The following is an 18,226-nucleotide window of genomic DNA, read 5'->3' on the forward strand; positions in this document are numbered from 1 at the left end:
CCTCCTTTTCTCTCTCCCCTTTTTACTTTAGAATCAGCTTGGAAGCCACACTTGCCTCGGCCACATTCAGAAAACCCCCACCCCCCCCATTCAACCAGAGACCCTCACCACCTCTGCTTTCCTACTGGCACCAAGATTGTAAGGCAAGGATTCCACCCTTGGCAATACTGGCCAATGGCCTGACTTGGTGGGAGGCTCCCCATGAACCAGGTGCAAAAGCCTGCCCCCTGGCGGCCTTTGACAAAAACAACACACAGCTCCATAAACTCTGCTGAACTTTGCAATAGGTCACCAGAAGCCACACTAGGACACTTGGCTCCGATCCATGTGGGGCCGAGGGCAGACTTCTGTAGGCTTGGCTCCGGGCTCAATTCCTCATGCTCCTGTGACAGTCATATAAAGGCAAATAAGGATGCAATATACAAAATCGCCTGCCCTTCAGAGAGGCAATCAAGGTCTACCTGCAGCCTCATGACCCTCCTGTTTAAATACTGCTTTCAAATAAAGATGTGCGGCTGCTAGGTTGCCCTGACCTTTAGAAGGCTCTAGGGTTGCATGCAAAACCACCAAAGGTGTAACCAAACCCTTCGCATGAAGGGCGCATGGTGGAGAAGTCCTCTCTCAAGCATGCGGGAGTGTTCAGCTACTGGGGTAAATGCTAAACCCTGATAACTCGTCACATGTGCACGTCTGAAAAAGTCTGCAGTTCCCCTCTGCTTCTGCCAAGGCGTAGACACCAGCAGAACCTCTGATGCTGTCCGTGCTGGGAAGGGGAGGCAGGGAAAAGGGGGGGAGAGTTAAAATTTGATTACCGATAACAATCGTCAGTGTGGTATAGTGGTTAGAGGGTCAGAGGGACCTGCGAGACCCGAGTTCATCCCTCTCCCTCTCTCTTTGGTGATCGCTCGTAGCCAAGTAAGATTGTCTTCCATAAGTGACTGTGGAGGCCAATTCTGGATCCACACGTCCTTCCACAGTGGGGACATTGGTTACCGGGCGGGAGTTGGTCATGGTGTGGATTTGCCAAGTGTGCCTTCCTCTTAGCACGTTTCGCCCTTGCATCCTGAGTTTGAGTGTCTTCAAAGCCCATGACACCTTTGCTAAAGGCTGTTCTCCAACTGGAGCACTTGCAGGTCAGTGTTTCCCAGTTGTCGGTGTTTTTTCAGTGGTACCTCGGGTTAAGAACTTAATTCGTTCTGGAGGCCTGTTCTTAACCTGAAACTGTTCTTAACCTGAAGCACTTTAGCTAATGGAGCCTCCTGCTGCAGCCACACCACCGGAGTACGATTTGTTCTCATCCTGAAGCAAAGTTCTTTACCTGAGGTACTATTTCTGGGTTAGCGGAGTCTGTAACCTGAAGGGTCTGTAACCTGAAGCGCCTGTAACCCGAGGTACCACTGTACCACATTTCTTTAGATTTGCCTTGAGAGAGTCTTTGAACCTCTTTTGTTGACGCTTTCCATTTTAAAGTTCAGAACACAGTAGTTCATATCCCCACCTTGCCCAGAAGCTCACTGGGTGATCTTGGGCCAGAGGCACTACCTCTCAGCCTAGCCTACCTCACAGGGCTGTTGTAGAAATTAAATGAGAGAGGAGCCACACACACACCCTTGATCACCTGGAAGTCAAAGGTGGGAGGTGAACACCACAAATAAATAAGTATTCTGGATGCCCAAGTAGTTTGTAAGGCTGAGGTACCCCCCACCTCGCAACGCCTGTTCTCAGTGGCTGGCTGGATGCCCATGGAAAAACCCCCAAGCAGGATTTGAACACAAGAGCGCTCTGTCCTCCTGTGGTTCCCAGCAACTGGAAACCTGCCATTACTGTGTGCGGATTCTTATTAACCTACAACGTGTATTTGGTGCCAAGGCTTCCAAGTGCCAGGTGAAACTATCCTAAGGCTCCAGGAACGCCCTCCTATCAAACATACACGAGACTCTCTTGGTGGGGGTTTAAGTGTCCCATAGATGCTTTATTTAATCGGTACATCACTTTACTGGCAGTACACACACTTATCACTCACACTCACACACACTTATGGTCCCTCTTCTACGGCAGACGCGGCACATCACGTTTTTTTCTTATGTGAATGGACGGGGAGGGGTGGGCAGCAGGCTGGTGACATGGAGGGCAGAGACAGAAGGTTGTGTTGGGATGGTAGCACAGGGAGGGTGGGGTGACAGCAGCTATCTCCACTTCCCCACTCCCACCCTTTTCCAAAAAAGCAACCCAGCCCCAACCCGCGGCCTCTCCGCCCCCTTCGCACGTTCGGCCCATGCAGGAGGAAGCGCGGCTAGGAATCCGAACTAGGAATGCCCATTCAAGATGCCCCCCTCGCTTCCCGCAAACCTCCAGCTACAGGTTAAGTGGCAAAAATTTGCTCTGGGCAAGTCACTGATTCAGGGGACGGGGGTGAAGAGAGATGAGCCCTGGAGGGGGGGGGAGCGGCAGGATCATGCCAGGGGGAGATCCGAGGTGATCTACTTCACTGCTCCTCATTCCAAGGATTGCAACATGAGGAGCTGCTTCAGGACCTTCGTCTGGCTGGTCTCTCGGATCTCGCCGGCTAGGAACATCTCGTCTACCACAGTGTAAACCTGCAGAGAAAATAAATGCGTTCCTCCTCTAAGAAAGGGGGTGCTGTGGGGGAATCCACTAGAAAGAATCCAAAGCAGTGTGTGTCTGGACTTCTGGGCCACCTTTCCAAAAGGGAGCAAAGGACGTTTTTAATGTTTGATACAGTGGCACCTCGGGTTAAGAACTTAATTCGTTCCGGAGGTCCGTTCTTAACCTGAAACGGTTCTTAACCTGAGGCACCACTTAAGCTTATGGGGCCTCCCGCTGCTGCTGCGCTGCCGAAGCACAATTTCTGTTCTCATCCTGAAGCAAAGTTCTTAACCCAAGGTACTACTTCTGGTAGTACTACGTCTGGTAACCCAAGGTACTATTTCTGGGTGAGCGGAGTCTGTAACCTGAAGCGCCTGTAACCCGAGGTACCACTGTATTCTTCTCTTTTTTATATACAGTGGTACCTTGGTAGTCAAACTGCTTGGCTCTCGAACAAATCGGTTCCCGAACACCGTAAACCCGGAAGTGAGTGTTCTGGTTTGCGAACGTTTTTCAGGAGCCGAATGTCCGGCGCAGCTTCCAATTGAGTGCAGGAAGCTCCTGCAGCCAATCGGAAACCGCACCTGGGTTTTCAAACCCTTTCAGGAGTCAAACAGACTCCCGGAATGGATTAAATTTGAGAACCAAGGTACTACTGTATGTTGTGAGCTGCCCAGGGTGGCTGGGGAAACCCAGCCAGATGTGCGGGGTATAAACAAGAACATCATCATCATCATTATTATTATTATGGGGTGCAAGGCAGAGCCACCCTCTGGTAGCAGATGGCCCAAGTGAAGGACTCAACACTGCTCCGACCCCACCCACCGGGGAGGTACCAGCAAGGTCCAGGTTTTGCCCAGCTGGTTGTAGCTTCCTAAACGTCCGGACTGGGCCCCTCTTCATGCCTCCTGCTCCACAGCAAGGCCTTTCCTCCCTTGGAAGCTCTTCCTTGCTCCACACTCCTTGCGGTGCATGAATTCTGGGCCTCCAGCTGGCAGGGAAATTTGGCCTTTTGCACGCTGGGTACCTCTCAAGTCCCACCACTGTTGGATGTCTCACTCCTAGGCCTCACCCTTCCTTGACCCCCTCTCTGCTCCTCCTCTCAAGGTGCCAGAAGCAAGGCCAGGAACACAGAAGCTTCTTTCAGCGGCCACTGAATCAGATGCAACTTCATAAAGTGCAGCCTTAGGCAGCTGTCTAACACCACCTTGTGGGCAGGGCTGGCACCAGCAGGTCACCCTGCCCCGTTCTTTGCTGGCGCTGTGCCCTGGCTGTCTCAGAAAAAGCATTTTCCTCAATTATTTATTTTACTTTTATAATAATAATAAAATGTTATTTATATCCCGCCCTCCCCAGCCAAAGCCGGGTTCAGAGCGGCTAACAACAATCAAAGTAACACAACATTCTAAAATCAATTCAAAATCAAATTAAGGGCAACCATTGGGCTAGAGTTCTGTGAGGATTACAGAAGGAGGGAGTCAGACTGTGCCTTGGCCAAAGGCCAGGCAGAACAGCTCAGTCTTGCAGGCCCTGCGGAAAGATGTCAAGTCCCACAGGGCCCTAGTCTCTTGTGGCGGAGCATTCCACCAGATCGGGGCCATGGCCGAAAAAGCCCTGGCTCTGGTTGAGGCCAGCCTAACCTCCCTGTGCCCCGGGACCTCCAAGGTGTTTTTGTTTGAAGACTGTAAGGTCCTCCATGGGACATACCAGGAGAGGCGGTCCCGGAGGTACGAGGGTCCTAGGCCGTATAGGGCTTTAAAGGTTAAAACCAGCACCTTAAACCTGATCCTGTACTCCACCGGGAGCCAGTGCAGCTGGTATAGCAGCTTTTTAATTTAATTTAATTTAATTTAATTTAATTTAATTAAAAAGACTATGAACACATGACCCATGTAGGATGGCAAGAGTGTGTACCAAACCGGCAGTCTTCCCTTTTTATTTCAGTGGCCCTTTTCAGTCAATTCCAATCTTATGGTTAGTTTTTCACTGAATTTACCGTGTTTTTCGCCCTATAGGACGCACTTTTCCCCCTCCAAAAATGAAGGGGAAATGTGTGTGCGTCCTATGGGGCGAATGCAGGCTTTCGCTGAAGCCTGGAGAGCAAGAGGGGTCGGTGACCACCGACCCCTCTCGCTCTCCAGGCTTCAGGAAACTCTCCGCAAGCCTTGGGAGCCCGCGGGAGTTCCCGCCGGGCTCCCACGGCTTGCGGAGAGCTGCCTGCATCCCGAAGCCTGGGGCGCGCTGAGCAGTCATGCCAGGCTTCGGGTAGCCCTGCGCAAGCCGTGGGAGGGCTCCCACGGCTTGTGGAGAGCAGCCTGTTCTGGGGGCTGGGGGGGGGGGAATAATTTTTCCCCTTTATTCCCCCCCCCAAAAAAAAACTAGGTGCCCCCTGTGGGCCGGTGCGCCTTATGGGGCGAAAAAAACGGTACCTCTTAGCTCACTGTGCAGTGCCTGTAATCATGCGGCATATGGATTGTCAGGCTAAATAAAATAAACGAGAGCCCCAAGGTTTTTTTTATCCACAAGCGTGGTTTGTTTTCCTTCCTCGTTCTGCCTTATTGGAAAAGGGTCAGGGAACAAAAACCCACCTTGTAGAAGTTGAAGACGAGGTCGAGCTCACAGACGTTGTGGAAATATTCATTCAGCACCTGGGAAGAGAGGAGGAGGAAGGTAGTCATGATTCTGGGGGGCCACAGCCATGCGCAAGGAAGGTGCCTAATATTTGCAAGGCCAGTCGTAGCTCAGGGGTGGAGTGCTAATTTTGCACAGTTCCGGCATGTCCAGTGAAAAGGATCAGGAAAAGACCCTTATCTCTGCCACTTTGAATAGACAATACAGTGGTACCTCGGGTTAAGTACTTAATTCGTTCTGTAGGTCCGTTCTTAACCTGAAACTGTTCTTAACCTGAAGCACCGCTTTAGCTAATGGGGCCTCCTGCTACCGCCGCGACGCCGGAGCATGATTTCTGAAGCAAAGTTCTTAACCCGAGGTACTATTTCTGTGTTAGAGGAGTCTGTAACCTGAAGCGTATGTAACCCAAGGTACCACTGTATTTGGTTGGAAGCTACCCAGAGTAGCTGGGGAAACCCAGCCAGGTGAGCAGTGTATTAATAATTAAATGATGATGATGATGTCACTATTCCAACTTTCTCCTTCAGCTGCATGTGCTTTCCAAGGGGGGAGGCAGGAAGGGAACTGCCTTTATCATCTCAGGACCAAAGAGGCAGCTAGGGGTGGGGCAACTTCCTGTCACCCTCTAGCAAACAGATGCAGTTGTCTTGAGAGGGTCTTCTCAACTCATCTTAAAAGAGTGCAATGGGGAGACACAGGGGCCTTCCGTGGTACCCAGAAAATGGGATGCTTTGGGAGGTGTTGGCTAAGCTAAGGCCTGCTTCCCCAAAAGACGATGGAGGAACTCCTTAAACTGCCCCTTGGCTCCGTTCCCTCAGACTGCAGGTACGCGCATGTCCTGGGGAAATGGCATTGCAGGATATCTCCCCGTGGTGGGGTTGCGGGGGAATATATGTATCCATAAAAGTAATATATTAAGGAGATAGCCTGTCTAGGAGAAGAGTTCCTGGCCTCATACTGCGCAGGGAGATTGGGGCAATTTTTTTATTTTTTATTTTAATGTAAGGAAGCAAACAACTAAAGTTTCTGACATGTTTTATACGGAGAAACAAACCCATCAAAGGTTGAGTTTAAGTAAGTATAAACCAGCGGCAGTAAAGGGCCCAGATCCACACATGGTGATGCTATCAAAATAGCAGAATTTTGGGTATATTGATCTGATTGTTTTATATGAACAAAGGATTATGTCTCTTCAGTTCTGTCTCAATCAAATCTTCCATGATTGTAACTGGATCCCTCCCTTTATTGTTTCATCTTTCTCTTTTAAAATTTAAGGTAGCTCTTGTATTTTCAACTACAGTGGTACCCTGGTTCTCAAAGCGCCTTGGTACTCAAACAACTTGCAACCCAAACACTGCAAACCTGGAAGTAAGTGTTCCGGTTCGCGAACATTTTTCGGAAGCCAAACGTGCTCCGATTTGAGTGCCACACTTCCGCTTTGAGTGAGTGTTACGCTGATGTCTGTCTGTTTTAGCTATTTATTTCGCGTTTTTGTGGCTCTACTTTTTGTTTTTGTGACTGTGTGGAACCAAGTTCAGCTACTGATTGATTGTGTGACTGCAGCACATTGTTTATTGCTTCCATCTTATGGATCAATGGTCTCGTTAGATAGTAAAATCCATGTTAAATTGCTGTTTTAGGGGTTGTTTTTAAAAGTCTGGAACAGATTAATCCATTTTGCATTACTTTCTATGGGAAAGCGTGCCTTGGTTTTGGAACGCTTTGGTTTTGGAACGGACTTCTGGAACGATTAAGTTTGAGAACCAAAGCACCGCTGTACAGGTCCCATAATTCTTGGGGGGGGGGGAGCTGTGGCTATATAGAGTGGAATCATAGTGCTTTAATATTTGTGGTGCAAATGCAGCCAGAGAGACTGTCCTGAGCAGCAGCCCTGACAGATGACACCCAAGGGAATGTAGCCCCTGATGGAAGCAAAAATTCCCGTCTCCGATCAGAGTACAGAATGGGTGTCTCCTGCACAGAATCAAAAAAGTTTGAGAACCAAGGTATAGTGGTACCTCTGGTTGCGAACGGGATCCATTCCAGAGGCCCGTTCGCAACATGAAAGGAACACAACCCGCAGCAGCGCGTCTGCACACATGCGGGTTGCAATTCACCGCTTCTGTGCATGCGTGTGATGTCACTTTGTGCGTCTGCCCATGCGTGTGATGTCATTTTGCACGTCTGTGCATCCACGAGCGGCGAAACCTGGAAGTAACCCTTTCTGGTACTTCTGGGTCGCTGCGGGACGCAACCTGAAAAAACGTAACATGAAGCAAACGTAACATGCGGTATGACTGTATGACTGTAATCTGTTTCCGTATTCCTAATTGTGTGGGGTTTAAAAAGTAAAATAAAAAAGTTTCTTACTCAAGAAGGTATGGAGGAAAGGAGCACTTGATCACACAATCCTCCACCCAGGGTCTAAAGTGGTACCGTTCAGAAATAATTTACCACCTCATCTGCACAGGGGCGCCACTTATCAAATGCATACTGTACATATTCATACACATGCCTGGGTGTGAAAGCACACATGCGTGGGCATTCTTAGGGCGCAGACTTAAGCCTGCAGGCACTACTCACCTCCACAAAGTTGTGAATGGCTTCTAGGTAGGCGAGGTTGTTGTCGTTCACATCCACACAAATGCAGAAATAAAGCCCTGCGTAGCGCCTGTAGATAATTTTGAAGTTGCGGAACTGGGGGGGGGGCAGGGGGAGAGAGAGAAAAGGTGGTGAAAATAGCGATCACTGGATAGAAGCACAAGATGGTGTCTACTGCAGGTTAGGGTAGGACTGTGGAGGCTGGAAAGGGGAAAGGCTCCTATTGCTATCCACCTAGCATTGAAGGACTATACAAAAATGACCTCAATATGAAGAGGTAGGAGGGCCATCTGTCATGGATGCTTTAGCTGGGATTCCCGCATTGCAGAGGGCCGGACCAGAGCCTTTGGGGTTCCTTTCAACTCTACAGTTCTATGATTCTATGGTTCTGTGACCCATTAAAAAGGTCTTTATTCTCGCTTGCTGTGCAACTGCAGGTGCCAATACAAGTACAGTGGAACCTTGGTTTCGAGCGTCTTGGAAGCTGAACAATTCGGAACCCAAACACCAAAAACCCAGAAGTAATTGCTTCCGTTTTCGAACGTGCCTCAGAAGTCAAACGGCTTCCGAGGCGTGTTTCTCAATTTTTTCCAATGGATTTTGCCAACCGCCCATTGATCCTTGGGTTTTCGAACGTTTTGGAAGTCAAACGGTTTTCCGGAATGGATTACGTTCAGAAACCGAGGTTCCATTGTAACAGAGTTTGGCATTCAGAGAATATGCACTTCTAAGATTACTTTAGATTGTAATCTTGGTGGTTTTTTAACTGCTCCAAGAGCCTTTTTACCAAAGAGCAGGATAAAAAATACTTCCAATAAGTAAATAGCAGTGTGTTCTTCCCCTTGTCCTTCAAATTCCTAACTGGCATAAATACAGATAGATACAGTGGTACCTCTGGTTAAGAACTTAATTTGTTCTAGAGGTCCGTACTTAACCTGAAACTGTTCTTAACCTGAAGCACCACTTTAGCTAATGGGGCCTCCTGCTGCCGCCGCGCCGCCAGAGCACGACTTCTGTTCTCATCCTGAAGCAAAGTTCTTAACCTGAAGCACTATTTCTGGGTTAGCGGAGTCTGTAACCTGAAGCGTCTGTAACCTGAAGCGTATGTAACCCAAGGTACCACTGTAGAGGCTTTTGCTGGTGTTTTATGCTGTAGTGGAAGCTGCCTCCAGGACTTTGTGACTTTGGTACAGTGGTACCTCTGGTTGCGAACGGGATCCGTTCCGGAGCCCTGTTTGCAGCCTGAAAAGAACGCAACCCGCATCTGCACACGCACAGGTCACAATTCGCCGCTTCTGCGCATGACATCATTTTGTGTGTCTGTGCAACCCGTTCCATTACTTCCGAGTCGCCGCGGGATGCAACCTGAAAACGCGCAACCTGGAGCAAATGTAACATGAGGTATGACTGTACTCAGGAACACAGAGATCAGGCAAGAGGGTGCTCACACAGCAAAGGATGGCAGGTAACCCAAGCCTTCCAGCCAAGCCATGTTACAGCTAAAGGTCCTAAGAGACCCTCTGCCCTTCAATCCCCTCTGCCGAAGGAGTGCTCTGATGGTGTTTCCTGCTTGGCAGGGGGTTGGACTTGATGGCCCTTGTGGTCTCTTCCAACTCTATGATTCTATGATTCTATGAAGCCAGTTCGGCCTGCGGAAGGCAAAAGCACGACAGCTTCATACGCAAAGGAAAGCTGCAAGCAAACAGAAGCATTACCTCGACAAAGTTGGTGTGCTTTGCGTCCCGCACAGTCACAACAGCATGAACCTCCTCAATGAGCTTCTGCTTCTCGTCATCGTCAAACTGCATGTACCACTTGGCCAGACGCGTTTTGCCAGCACGGTTCTGGATCAGAATAAAGCGAATCTGCCGAAGGGGGGAAGAAAGCAGCGTCAAAGATCCATGGGATTTAATAAGCACTCTCCAGACTACTGGGACAAATTACAGCTGAGAATAACCTTTGCTCTTGGGTATTTGTTTGTAAAGTGTGCAGGGGTAGAGAATTGCCTATGGTCACTGTCAGAGTATCCTTTCTTATCAGGACACAAGCAATGTTCAAAATTCCCCAGGCGCCAGGTGCGTTTTGCAACTGGCACAGGTTCAGTCGCGACCATGTGGAGATCTCTGAATTCCAGGCTGGCAAATAATCTCCGATCTCTCAGGCCCTACTCTGACATTCTAACCACTGCACCAGACTGTCTTCCTAGAGTATTTCTGCTATGGGGCAGCTATATAAATTAAATAGGTAAATAAATATGGGGAAAGCAAAATATCACTTAGAGAAGGCTCTGAAATATTTTCCCGGAAGCTTGAATTTGTTTTATTCTGGATTCTTTTAATGTGTTGCAAACCGCTTTGAGGTTTTTTCTTTAAAATATAAAGCGGTATAGAAATGAAATGAGGAACAACACAAAAATCACATTGCAAAAGAAAGGCGCCTAGACATTTCGCAGCAACCGTAACCTAGCTTTAAGGTGCTATTTGGCAATTAGCTTATTTATCTGAGTTTCTAACACTGGACATAAGCCAAGAGCTGCCGCTCACTCAGAGATAAAGGCCTGCCTACCTTGGGAACAAGCCTCTGCACCGTGAATGGCTGGGCCAAGCGTAACTAATGCACACACACATTGTGGCTTCACCCACCCCCCCAAAGGCTGAGTGGAAAGGAGCAAGGACAGAGCAGGCACTCGCACAAAGAAGCAACAGGCCTCCTCCTCAAGGCATGGATGCCTTGGGACAGTTGTTATTCATTTCCCACAATGTATTACAGAGCTTCCCAAGAATTACAGCTTATCCAGTGGTGCCTCGCAAGACGAAAAGCATCCGTTCTGTGATTCTCTTCGTCTAGCGGTTTTTTTCGTCTTGCGAAGCAAGCCCATTGAAGGATTAGCGGATTAGCGCTATTAGCGGCTTTTAGAGGCTTTTAGTGGCTTATCTGCTGATCGGATCAGCTGATAAGCGGCTTAGCGGCTTAGAAAAAAGGGGGGAAAGGGGGGAAAAAACACCAGCAGGAACTCGCAAGACATTGTCGTCTTGCGAAGCAAGCCCATAGGAGATTCGTTTTGCGAAGCACCTCCAAAACGGAAAACTCTTTCATCTAGCGAGTTTTGCGTCTTGCAAGGCATTCGTCTTGCGGGGCACCACTGTAGCTTAACGCTCACTTTAAGCTCAGCAGGCTTTATGCCCAAGCAAGCCTGTACAGCAGTGGTGTCCAAACTTTTTTCAAAGAGGGCCAGTTTGGATGAAATGAAGGGCCATGAGGGTAGACCAAAGGGGCAACCAAGGTTTTTGACCTTTTTTTTAGGATTGAAGTTATCAAAGTTTTTTTTAGGATTTCCCCCGAAGAAATAAACTGACACAGGGGGCCGGATTAAACCAACCGGATTAGGCCTCCGAAACGCCTTCACATTCCCATTGAATGATCCCCTTCCTTTTTTTGGGGGGGGGGCACTGTGTTGTCCTATTACTCGGAGGCTTGCAAAGATGCCAATCAGAGACCACACCTGAGATCACCCATTTTCCAAATTAGCCTGAGGGCCAGTCTAAGGGATAACAGCCATGCAGATTTTAACTTTTTGTAAAATGCAAACATTCACAGGGGTTCCGAGTCTTCCTCCCAACATGGGGGCGGTTTAATGCTGAAACTCAGCCTTTGCCAACCTGGTGCCCTTTGGGTGCACTACAACACCCCTCACATTTTGGCTAGGGCTGGTGGGAGGGAAACTGGGCTGTTGAAGGCTCTCCTGACCAGAACAGTGGCGTAGCGTGGGTTGTCAGCACCCGGGGCAAGGCAAGTAATTTGTGCCCCCTAACCTCACGCCTGGCACCCCCTAACCGCAGCGCACACCTGGCACCCCCGCCCTCCACAGTGGGCGGCGACCCAGCAGCTCGGCTCGGATTCGCACAGCCATCACTGCAGTGAGAGAGACTGAGTGAGCCAGGTAGGGGCAGAGAGCTGCGAGTGTGAGCACGCCCCCCCCAGATGTTGCGCCCAGTGTGGCTGGCCCCCCCTGCACCCCCCACGCTACGCCACTGGTTCCTGCCTCTCTTGCCAGATCTCCCAGCTGCTTCCTTCCCCTTTCCTCCCCCTGACTTCCTTTCGCTGTGTTGTGCATGGATTGTGCTTGAGGGTGTCCCTAAAGAACAGAGCAGCTATTTCTGGTCAGCCTCCATCCATGCCTCTTCATGCCTAGTGTGCTCAGGAGATAGGAAAGGGACCCACCCTGTATCGAGAAAGCCAGCCCAGCAGAATCAGCAAAGACAAACAAGGGATGGCTGGCTATCTGTTCCAGCGTCGCATGATGTTGCTTTTCAAAAAAATAATAATAAAAAGAGGCTGAACAAGCATCCACGCCAGGGGTAGGCAACCTGGGGCTTGGGAATTCATTCATTCCCCCCCCAAAAAAAATATAGTCTGGCCCCCCAGTGGACTGATCCCCTGCTGGGAAAGTTTGCTGACCCCTGCAGAAGTGATTCCTACATCTAAAGAAGCTGTGGTTTGTAGCCAATGCAAGTTCTACTCAGAGTAGACCCGCTGGAATGCATGGTGGTAATAATAATAATAATAATAATAATAATAATAATAATAATAATAATTTTATGTATACCCCGCCCTTCCCGGTTCAAACAGGCTCTTGCACATGGGTAGGCAAACTAAGGCCCGGGGACCGGATCTGGGCCAATCGCCTTCTCAATCCGGCCCGCGAATCAGCGTGTTTTTACAAGAGTAGAATGTGTCTTTTTATTTAAAATGCATCTCTGGGTTATTTGTGGGGCATGAGAATTCCTTCATTATTATTTCTCAAAATACAGTCCGGCCCCCCCACATGGTCGGAGGGACGGTGGACCGGCCCATGGCTGACAAAGGCTGATCATGCTTACGGATATTTTAAGCAGAAATGGACTACTAAATGCTGACCCCTGATCCACACCACCCACTTCCCTCATCACAGAGGCGGCACGACAGCGGTGGCACACCTCCCAAGAGATCTGGTCCCAAATATGACAGCACTGTCCTAATGCAGCCTACAGGAGATACAGAGCCCTGTCACCTCCCAAAGGATACTGCCTGGGCATAAAAGCTTTCAGGGAATGAGCAAGCTACAGGGAAACACAGGGACTGCAAGTCTGGCGCTACAAGAATCTTTGTGCTCCAGCCCAAAGTGCAGGCACGCATGGGTCACACTCCCCTGAGCTTCTGTCTCCCACAGCATGGGTCACTTCTGACACCAGGTGGCATCCTGCGATCTCCACCAGGGGCCAATGTGGTCCATCAAGGCGCTGTGAGGGACGTGGGTGGCACTGTGGGTTAAACCACAGAGCCTAGGACTTGCCAATCGGAAGGTCGGCGGTTCGAATCCCCGTGGCAGGGTGAGCTCCCGTTGCTCGGTCCCTGCTCCTGCCAACCTAGCAGTTCAAAAGCACGTCAAAGTGCAAGTAGATAAATAGGTACTGGTCCAGCAGGAAGGCAAATGGCGTTTCCGTGCACTGGTTCACCAGAAGCGGCTTAGTCACGCTGGCCACATGACCCAGAAGCTGTACGCCGGCTCCCTCGGCCAATAAAGCGAGATGAGCGCCGCAAACCCAGAGTCGGTCACGACTGTACCTAATGGTCAGGGGTCCCTTTACCTTAAAAGGTATAGGACCCCTGGATGGTTAAGTCCAGTCAAAGGTGACTATGGGGTTGCGGTGCTCATCTCACATTCAGGACAAGGGAGCTGGCATTTGTCCGCAGACAGCTTTCCGGGTCATGTGGCCAGCAGGACTAAACCGCTTCTGGCGCAAAGGAACACTGTGATGGAAACCAGAGTGCACGGAGATGCTGTTAACGTTCCTGCCGCAGCAGTACCTACTTATCTACTTGTACTGGTGTGCTTTCAAACTGCTAGGTTGGCAGAAGCTGGGACAGAGCAACAGGAGCTCACTCCGTCGCAGGGATTCGAACCTCTGACCTTCTGACTGGCAAGCCCAAGAGGCTCAGTGGTTTAGATCACAGTGCCACCTGCATCCTGGCTGTAACATCCCCTTGCACTATGAAACACCATGCCTGAATTGAAGCTTCCGCTCCTTCGATATGCAGACGTCAGCGAATATTCTGTAAGCAGAAACACCCATGGAAAAGACTCTGCTTGGCTGCTTGCGTTTCTTTGCATTAAAAATAAAATAAAATGCAGACACCCAAATTAACAGATAGTGCCCCTTGTTATCCAACGAGCTTGTGTAGCGGATACGCGTTTCCACGGAAAAGCCACAAGGGAAATGAGAGTTGCACAACTAACAGACAGATCCTTCCCTTTAGAATTTCTCCTCCCGCAATAATTGACTAGAGAGGAAATGCCACAGATCCGCAAGCATATGAACATGTTATCTCTCTCCAGAATTCTCAAGGACAGATGCTTCCAAAGAATACTGTGTTCAGGCCCGAGCATAGGTTTTTTAAAAAATAAATAAATTATAAAATCAGATCTTAATGCACATATTTATGAGTGATCTTCAAGATCTGAACCAGAAAAAAGCAGGCTATGATTTGCATGTTATTCTAGTATCAAGAAACCAAAAAGAAATCTACTTTGAAGCTACACCACAAGCTATTAAGAAATGTAAAGATTCCAGGTAACTCAAGCAAGCAAGCCAAGCCACAGAAAGAGGCCAGTCTCCTCCCCACTCTAATGAAGTGGACCACTTCCAAAAAGGATTTGCACAATTATCCAGCTCGAAGAACTTGACAATGAACTCTTTATGGGAATACAAGTTGTAACAAACTCTAATGAACTCAAGAATCAGTGTGTGTGTTTGCAATATTTAGTTAATAAATCACAACCACTCTTTTCACAAATCAAAAGGTTTGGATGGCTTGTATCAGGCAGCACAACTTACTTTTCTAAAAAGTTTCTTTCTATTTTAAGTGCAGATGGGAAGCAAAATAACAGAATGCCTTTTCTAAAATGGTTTTCGCCAAGATAAAACAAGTATATTTTTACCTGCAGAAATATCATCTTATTCATAGGCAAATGTAGAACAGTTTAATCCTCTTACAACTAAGATTGCTTGATTTATGTGATAGACCAACCACAAAAGAACAGACTCCCTCTGGAGACTGTGAAGTCTCCTTTCATGGAGGTTTTAAAGCAGAGGTTGGATGGCCATCTGCCATGGATGCTTTAGTTGAGGTTCCTCAAAATGCAGGGGGCTGGACCCCTCCAACTCTAAAACTCTATGATTCTATTAAAGGCACACCATAATATTGAACCCACTGTGTCTGCAATGCACTACACCAGGGGTCAGCCTGGTTTGAATCCCCGCGCCGGAGTGAGCTCCTGTTGATCTGTCCCCGCTTCTGCCAACCTAGCAGTTCAAAAGCATGCCAGTACAAGTAGATAAATAGGTACTGCTGTGGCGGGAAGGTAAACATCCTTCTACTCATGTAAAAACGCCAGGCAGGCCCCACAAATAACCCAGAGATGCATTTTAAATAAAAGGACACATTCTACTCATGTAAAACCACGCTGATTCCCGGACAGTCCGCGGGCCGGATTGAGAAGGCGATTGGGCCGGATCTGGCCCCTAGGCCTTAGTTTGCCAACCCATGCACCACACTCAAGTCACTGGATTACAAACCATAATATGTTGCAGTGGAAATATTGGCACTTCTGGATAATTCCACTTGCTGGGTTTCCTAGAGAGCACTTAAGTGATCAGGGGAAAAGGGAATAGGAAGGAGAAAAGATGCAACTTCCATGAGCATGGACTGCTCTCTGCCCTGAACAACAACAACAACCTCCTCCTCTGCATGTGCCAGTCAAATGGGGCACTACCACCATCTCCTGTAGGCATCTTCTAGCTACTTTCCAACTATGGGCAGCACTTGCACATCCTTCCTCCCAACAGAAAATCCCACTAAGTCCATGCACGCTCTCCAAGTTGCGCATCAAGAGGAGGATTCCAGTTGATTGTTATTTATTTTACAAATTTATAAACTGCTTTGCAGCCCCCAAGGCAAAAATAAAGCACATGTTCTAGAAACAATGAAAACAATATAAATGATACAGAACGATAAAGCCAGAGATGTACAGTTAATATTTCATAAATGCCTGGATCAAGCGCAGGGAAAGCCTACTTAAAGCTTTAGTGTTATCCCACCAAATCCTTGCTTCCGACAGTGGAGGCAGCGCATAGCCCTTATGACTAGCAACCATTCAAAGTCTTCTCCTCCACAAATACTCTCTCTCCCCAATCCACATACTCCTTGCACACTTTGGGCAAAAGATCATAGAAAGCTGCCTTATACCAAGTCAGAAGAACCTGTGCCCTGTCTTGCTCATGTACTGCCCACTCCAGCCTTTGCTTAACCTTTGGTCCCCAAATGCTGTTGGACTACAACTCCCATCATCCCTAACCATGGCACCCTATCAGTGGACGATGGGAGTTGTAGTCCAACGACGAGAACAACACCCTGGCAAAATAGAAATAAAAACCCTTCCAGTAGTACCTTAGAGACCAACTAAGTTTGTTATTGGTATGAGCTTTCGTGTGCATCTGAAGAAGTGTGCATGCCCACGAAAGCTCATACCAATAACAAACTTAGTTGGTCTCTAAGGAAGGTCTGCTACTGGAAGGATTTTGCTACTGGACGGATTTTTTTATTATTATTTTGTTTCGACTACGGCAGACCAACACGGCTACCAACCTGTAATGGCCTGGCAGCAGTCCTCTGGGATTTCAGGCAAGGAGCCTCTCCCAGCCCTACCTGGTATTGAACCGGCGACCTTCTGCTTGCAAGGCAGGTGCTCTAACCACTGAGCTATGGCAAGGTTGGCGCGGCACGCCAGGTGATTTAAAGCTCTGGACGCGGGTGGCGCTGTGGGTTAAACCACTGAGCCTAGGACTTGCCGATCAGGTCGGTGGTTCGAATCCCCGCGACGGGGTGAGCTCCCGCTGCTCGGTCCCTGCTCCTGCCAACCTAGCAGTTCGAAAGCACTTCAAAGTTCAAGTAGATAAATAGGTACCGCTCCGGCGGGAAGGTAAACGGCGTTTCTGTGCACTGCTCTGGTTCACCAGAAGCGGCTTAGTCATGCTGGCCACATGAGCCAGAAGCTGGACGCCGGCTCCATCGGCCAATAAAGCGAGATGAGCACTGCAACCCCAGAGTCGGCCACGAATGGACCTAATGGTCAGGGGTCCCTTTACCTTTACACTTTATGCCAATGGCCTTAGCAAGGTCGGCTTCAGGATGCGGCCACAGAGCCCTGCTGCTCATTCTGCTTGCCATGGGCTTATGACCCTGAGAGTAGCATGGACACAACACCAGAGGCCTACCTTGCGGGGCATACGTTAGGGATTTAACAGCGCTGACTTGAAGCATTGCAGCAAATGGTAACATTGAAAACTGGCATAATTGGAATTATCATTCTTTCTCCCACCAGCAACCCCTTTCCCTCCCCACACCCAACACCCTGGACCCCTGGATTTGGGGGCCCCCATTGTTGACTCTGCCTCCCCTCCCCCTCCGGCTGAGCCCCATATTTCAAGCCCTTCCCCACCCCATTCTTACCATGGCGACCCCCTGCCCTAAATCCTCTTTCCACGCAGAGCTCGGGGCAGCTGCTCCGACACCCCTCCCCGGACCCTCCCTTCCCACCGGATATCCGGTGAGGCGCGCGCCCCGGCCCCCCTCGGGCAGTCGGGAGTTGTAGTCTTAAGAACGGCTGCAGGAGGAACGACATCGAGAAGGCTAAAACCCGCCCCGCCAGGGCTATGCGCTCGCTTTGCATGCCGGGAGTTGTAGTTCCTCCGACCCGAGCGGTTAATGGGAGTACGGAATGGTCCCCTGAATCAAGAAGGGCAAGGCTGCCTCCAGCAGGGGGAGCCCGAGCTACGCGGCGCTCGCGCCAAGCCGGGGACTTGTCGGGAGGAGCGAAGCCCAGCGCTTCGTAGGGCACGCCCCGCCAGGCCGTCACTTGAGCCCCCGGCTTTGGCAAGGCCTGGTAGGCCCTGAGCCGGGCTGGGGCAAAGGGGGCGCCGCAGAAGGGGGCGCCCTCGCCTCAGGGCGGGTTATTGGAAATGGGGGTTGGAAATGGGTGCCCTTCAAGAGGCGCATAAAATAAATTGTTGTTGTTTAGTCATGTCCGACTCTTCGTGACCCCCTGGACCAGAGCACGCCAGGCACTCCTGTCTTCCACTGCCTCCCACAGTTTGGTCAAACTCATGCTGGTAGCTTTGAGAACACTGTCCAACCATCTCGTCCTCTGTCGCCCCCTTCTCCTTGTGCCCTCCATCTTTCCCAACATCAGGGTCTTTTCCAGGGAGTCTTCTCTTCTCATGAGGTGGCCAAAGTCTTGGAGCCTCAGCTTCAGGATCTGTCCTTCCAGTGAGCACTCAGGGCTGATTTC

At 49.5% G+C, this 18,226-nt stretch overlaps 1 protein-coding gene across 1 annotated transcript; it reads right to left on the minus strand.

The window, feature by feature from the left end:
- Window positions 1–1,945: 1,945 nt before the first annotated feature.
- Window positions 1,946–17,527, minus strand: AP2S1 (adaptor related protein complex 2 subunit sigma 1). The gene is made up of 5 exons (XM_081200789.1): window positions 17,389–17,527; window positions 9,555–9,704; window positions 7,822–7,935; window positions 5,196–5,255; window positions 1,946–2,597 (listed from the first exon to the last, which is right to left on the minus strand). The coding sequence occupies exons 1-5, from the start codon at window positions 17,389–17,391 to the stop codon at window positions 2,496–2,498; spliced, it is 429 nt and encodes a 142-aa protein (XP_081056915.1). The 5' UTR covers window positions 17,392–17,527; the 3' UTR covers window positions 1,946–2,495.
- Between the last annotated feature and the right edge of the window lie 699 nt (window positions 17,528–18,226).

The sequence above is a fragment of the Podarcis bocagei genome, assembly GCF_964188305.1.
Source record: "Podarcis bocagei genome assembly, chromosome: 7".
Classification (NCBI taxonomy): Eukaryota; Metazoa; Chordata; class Lepidosauria; order Squamata; family Lacertidae; genus Podarcis; species Podarcis bocagei.

Coding starts and splice junctions, on each gene's coding strand:
- AP2S1 (XM_081200789.1), bottom strand. Junction 7,936..9,554: donor AGCACACCAACTTTGTCGAG/GTAATGCTTCTG, acceptor CCCCCCCCCCAG/TTCCGCAACTTCAAAATTAT. Junction 2,598..5,195: donor TCGTCTTCAACTTCTACAAG/GTGGGTTTTTGT, acceptor TTTTCTCTGCAG/GTTTACACTGTGGTAGACGA.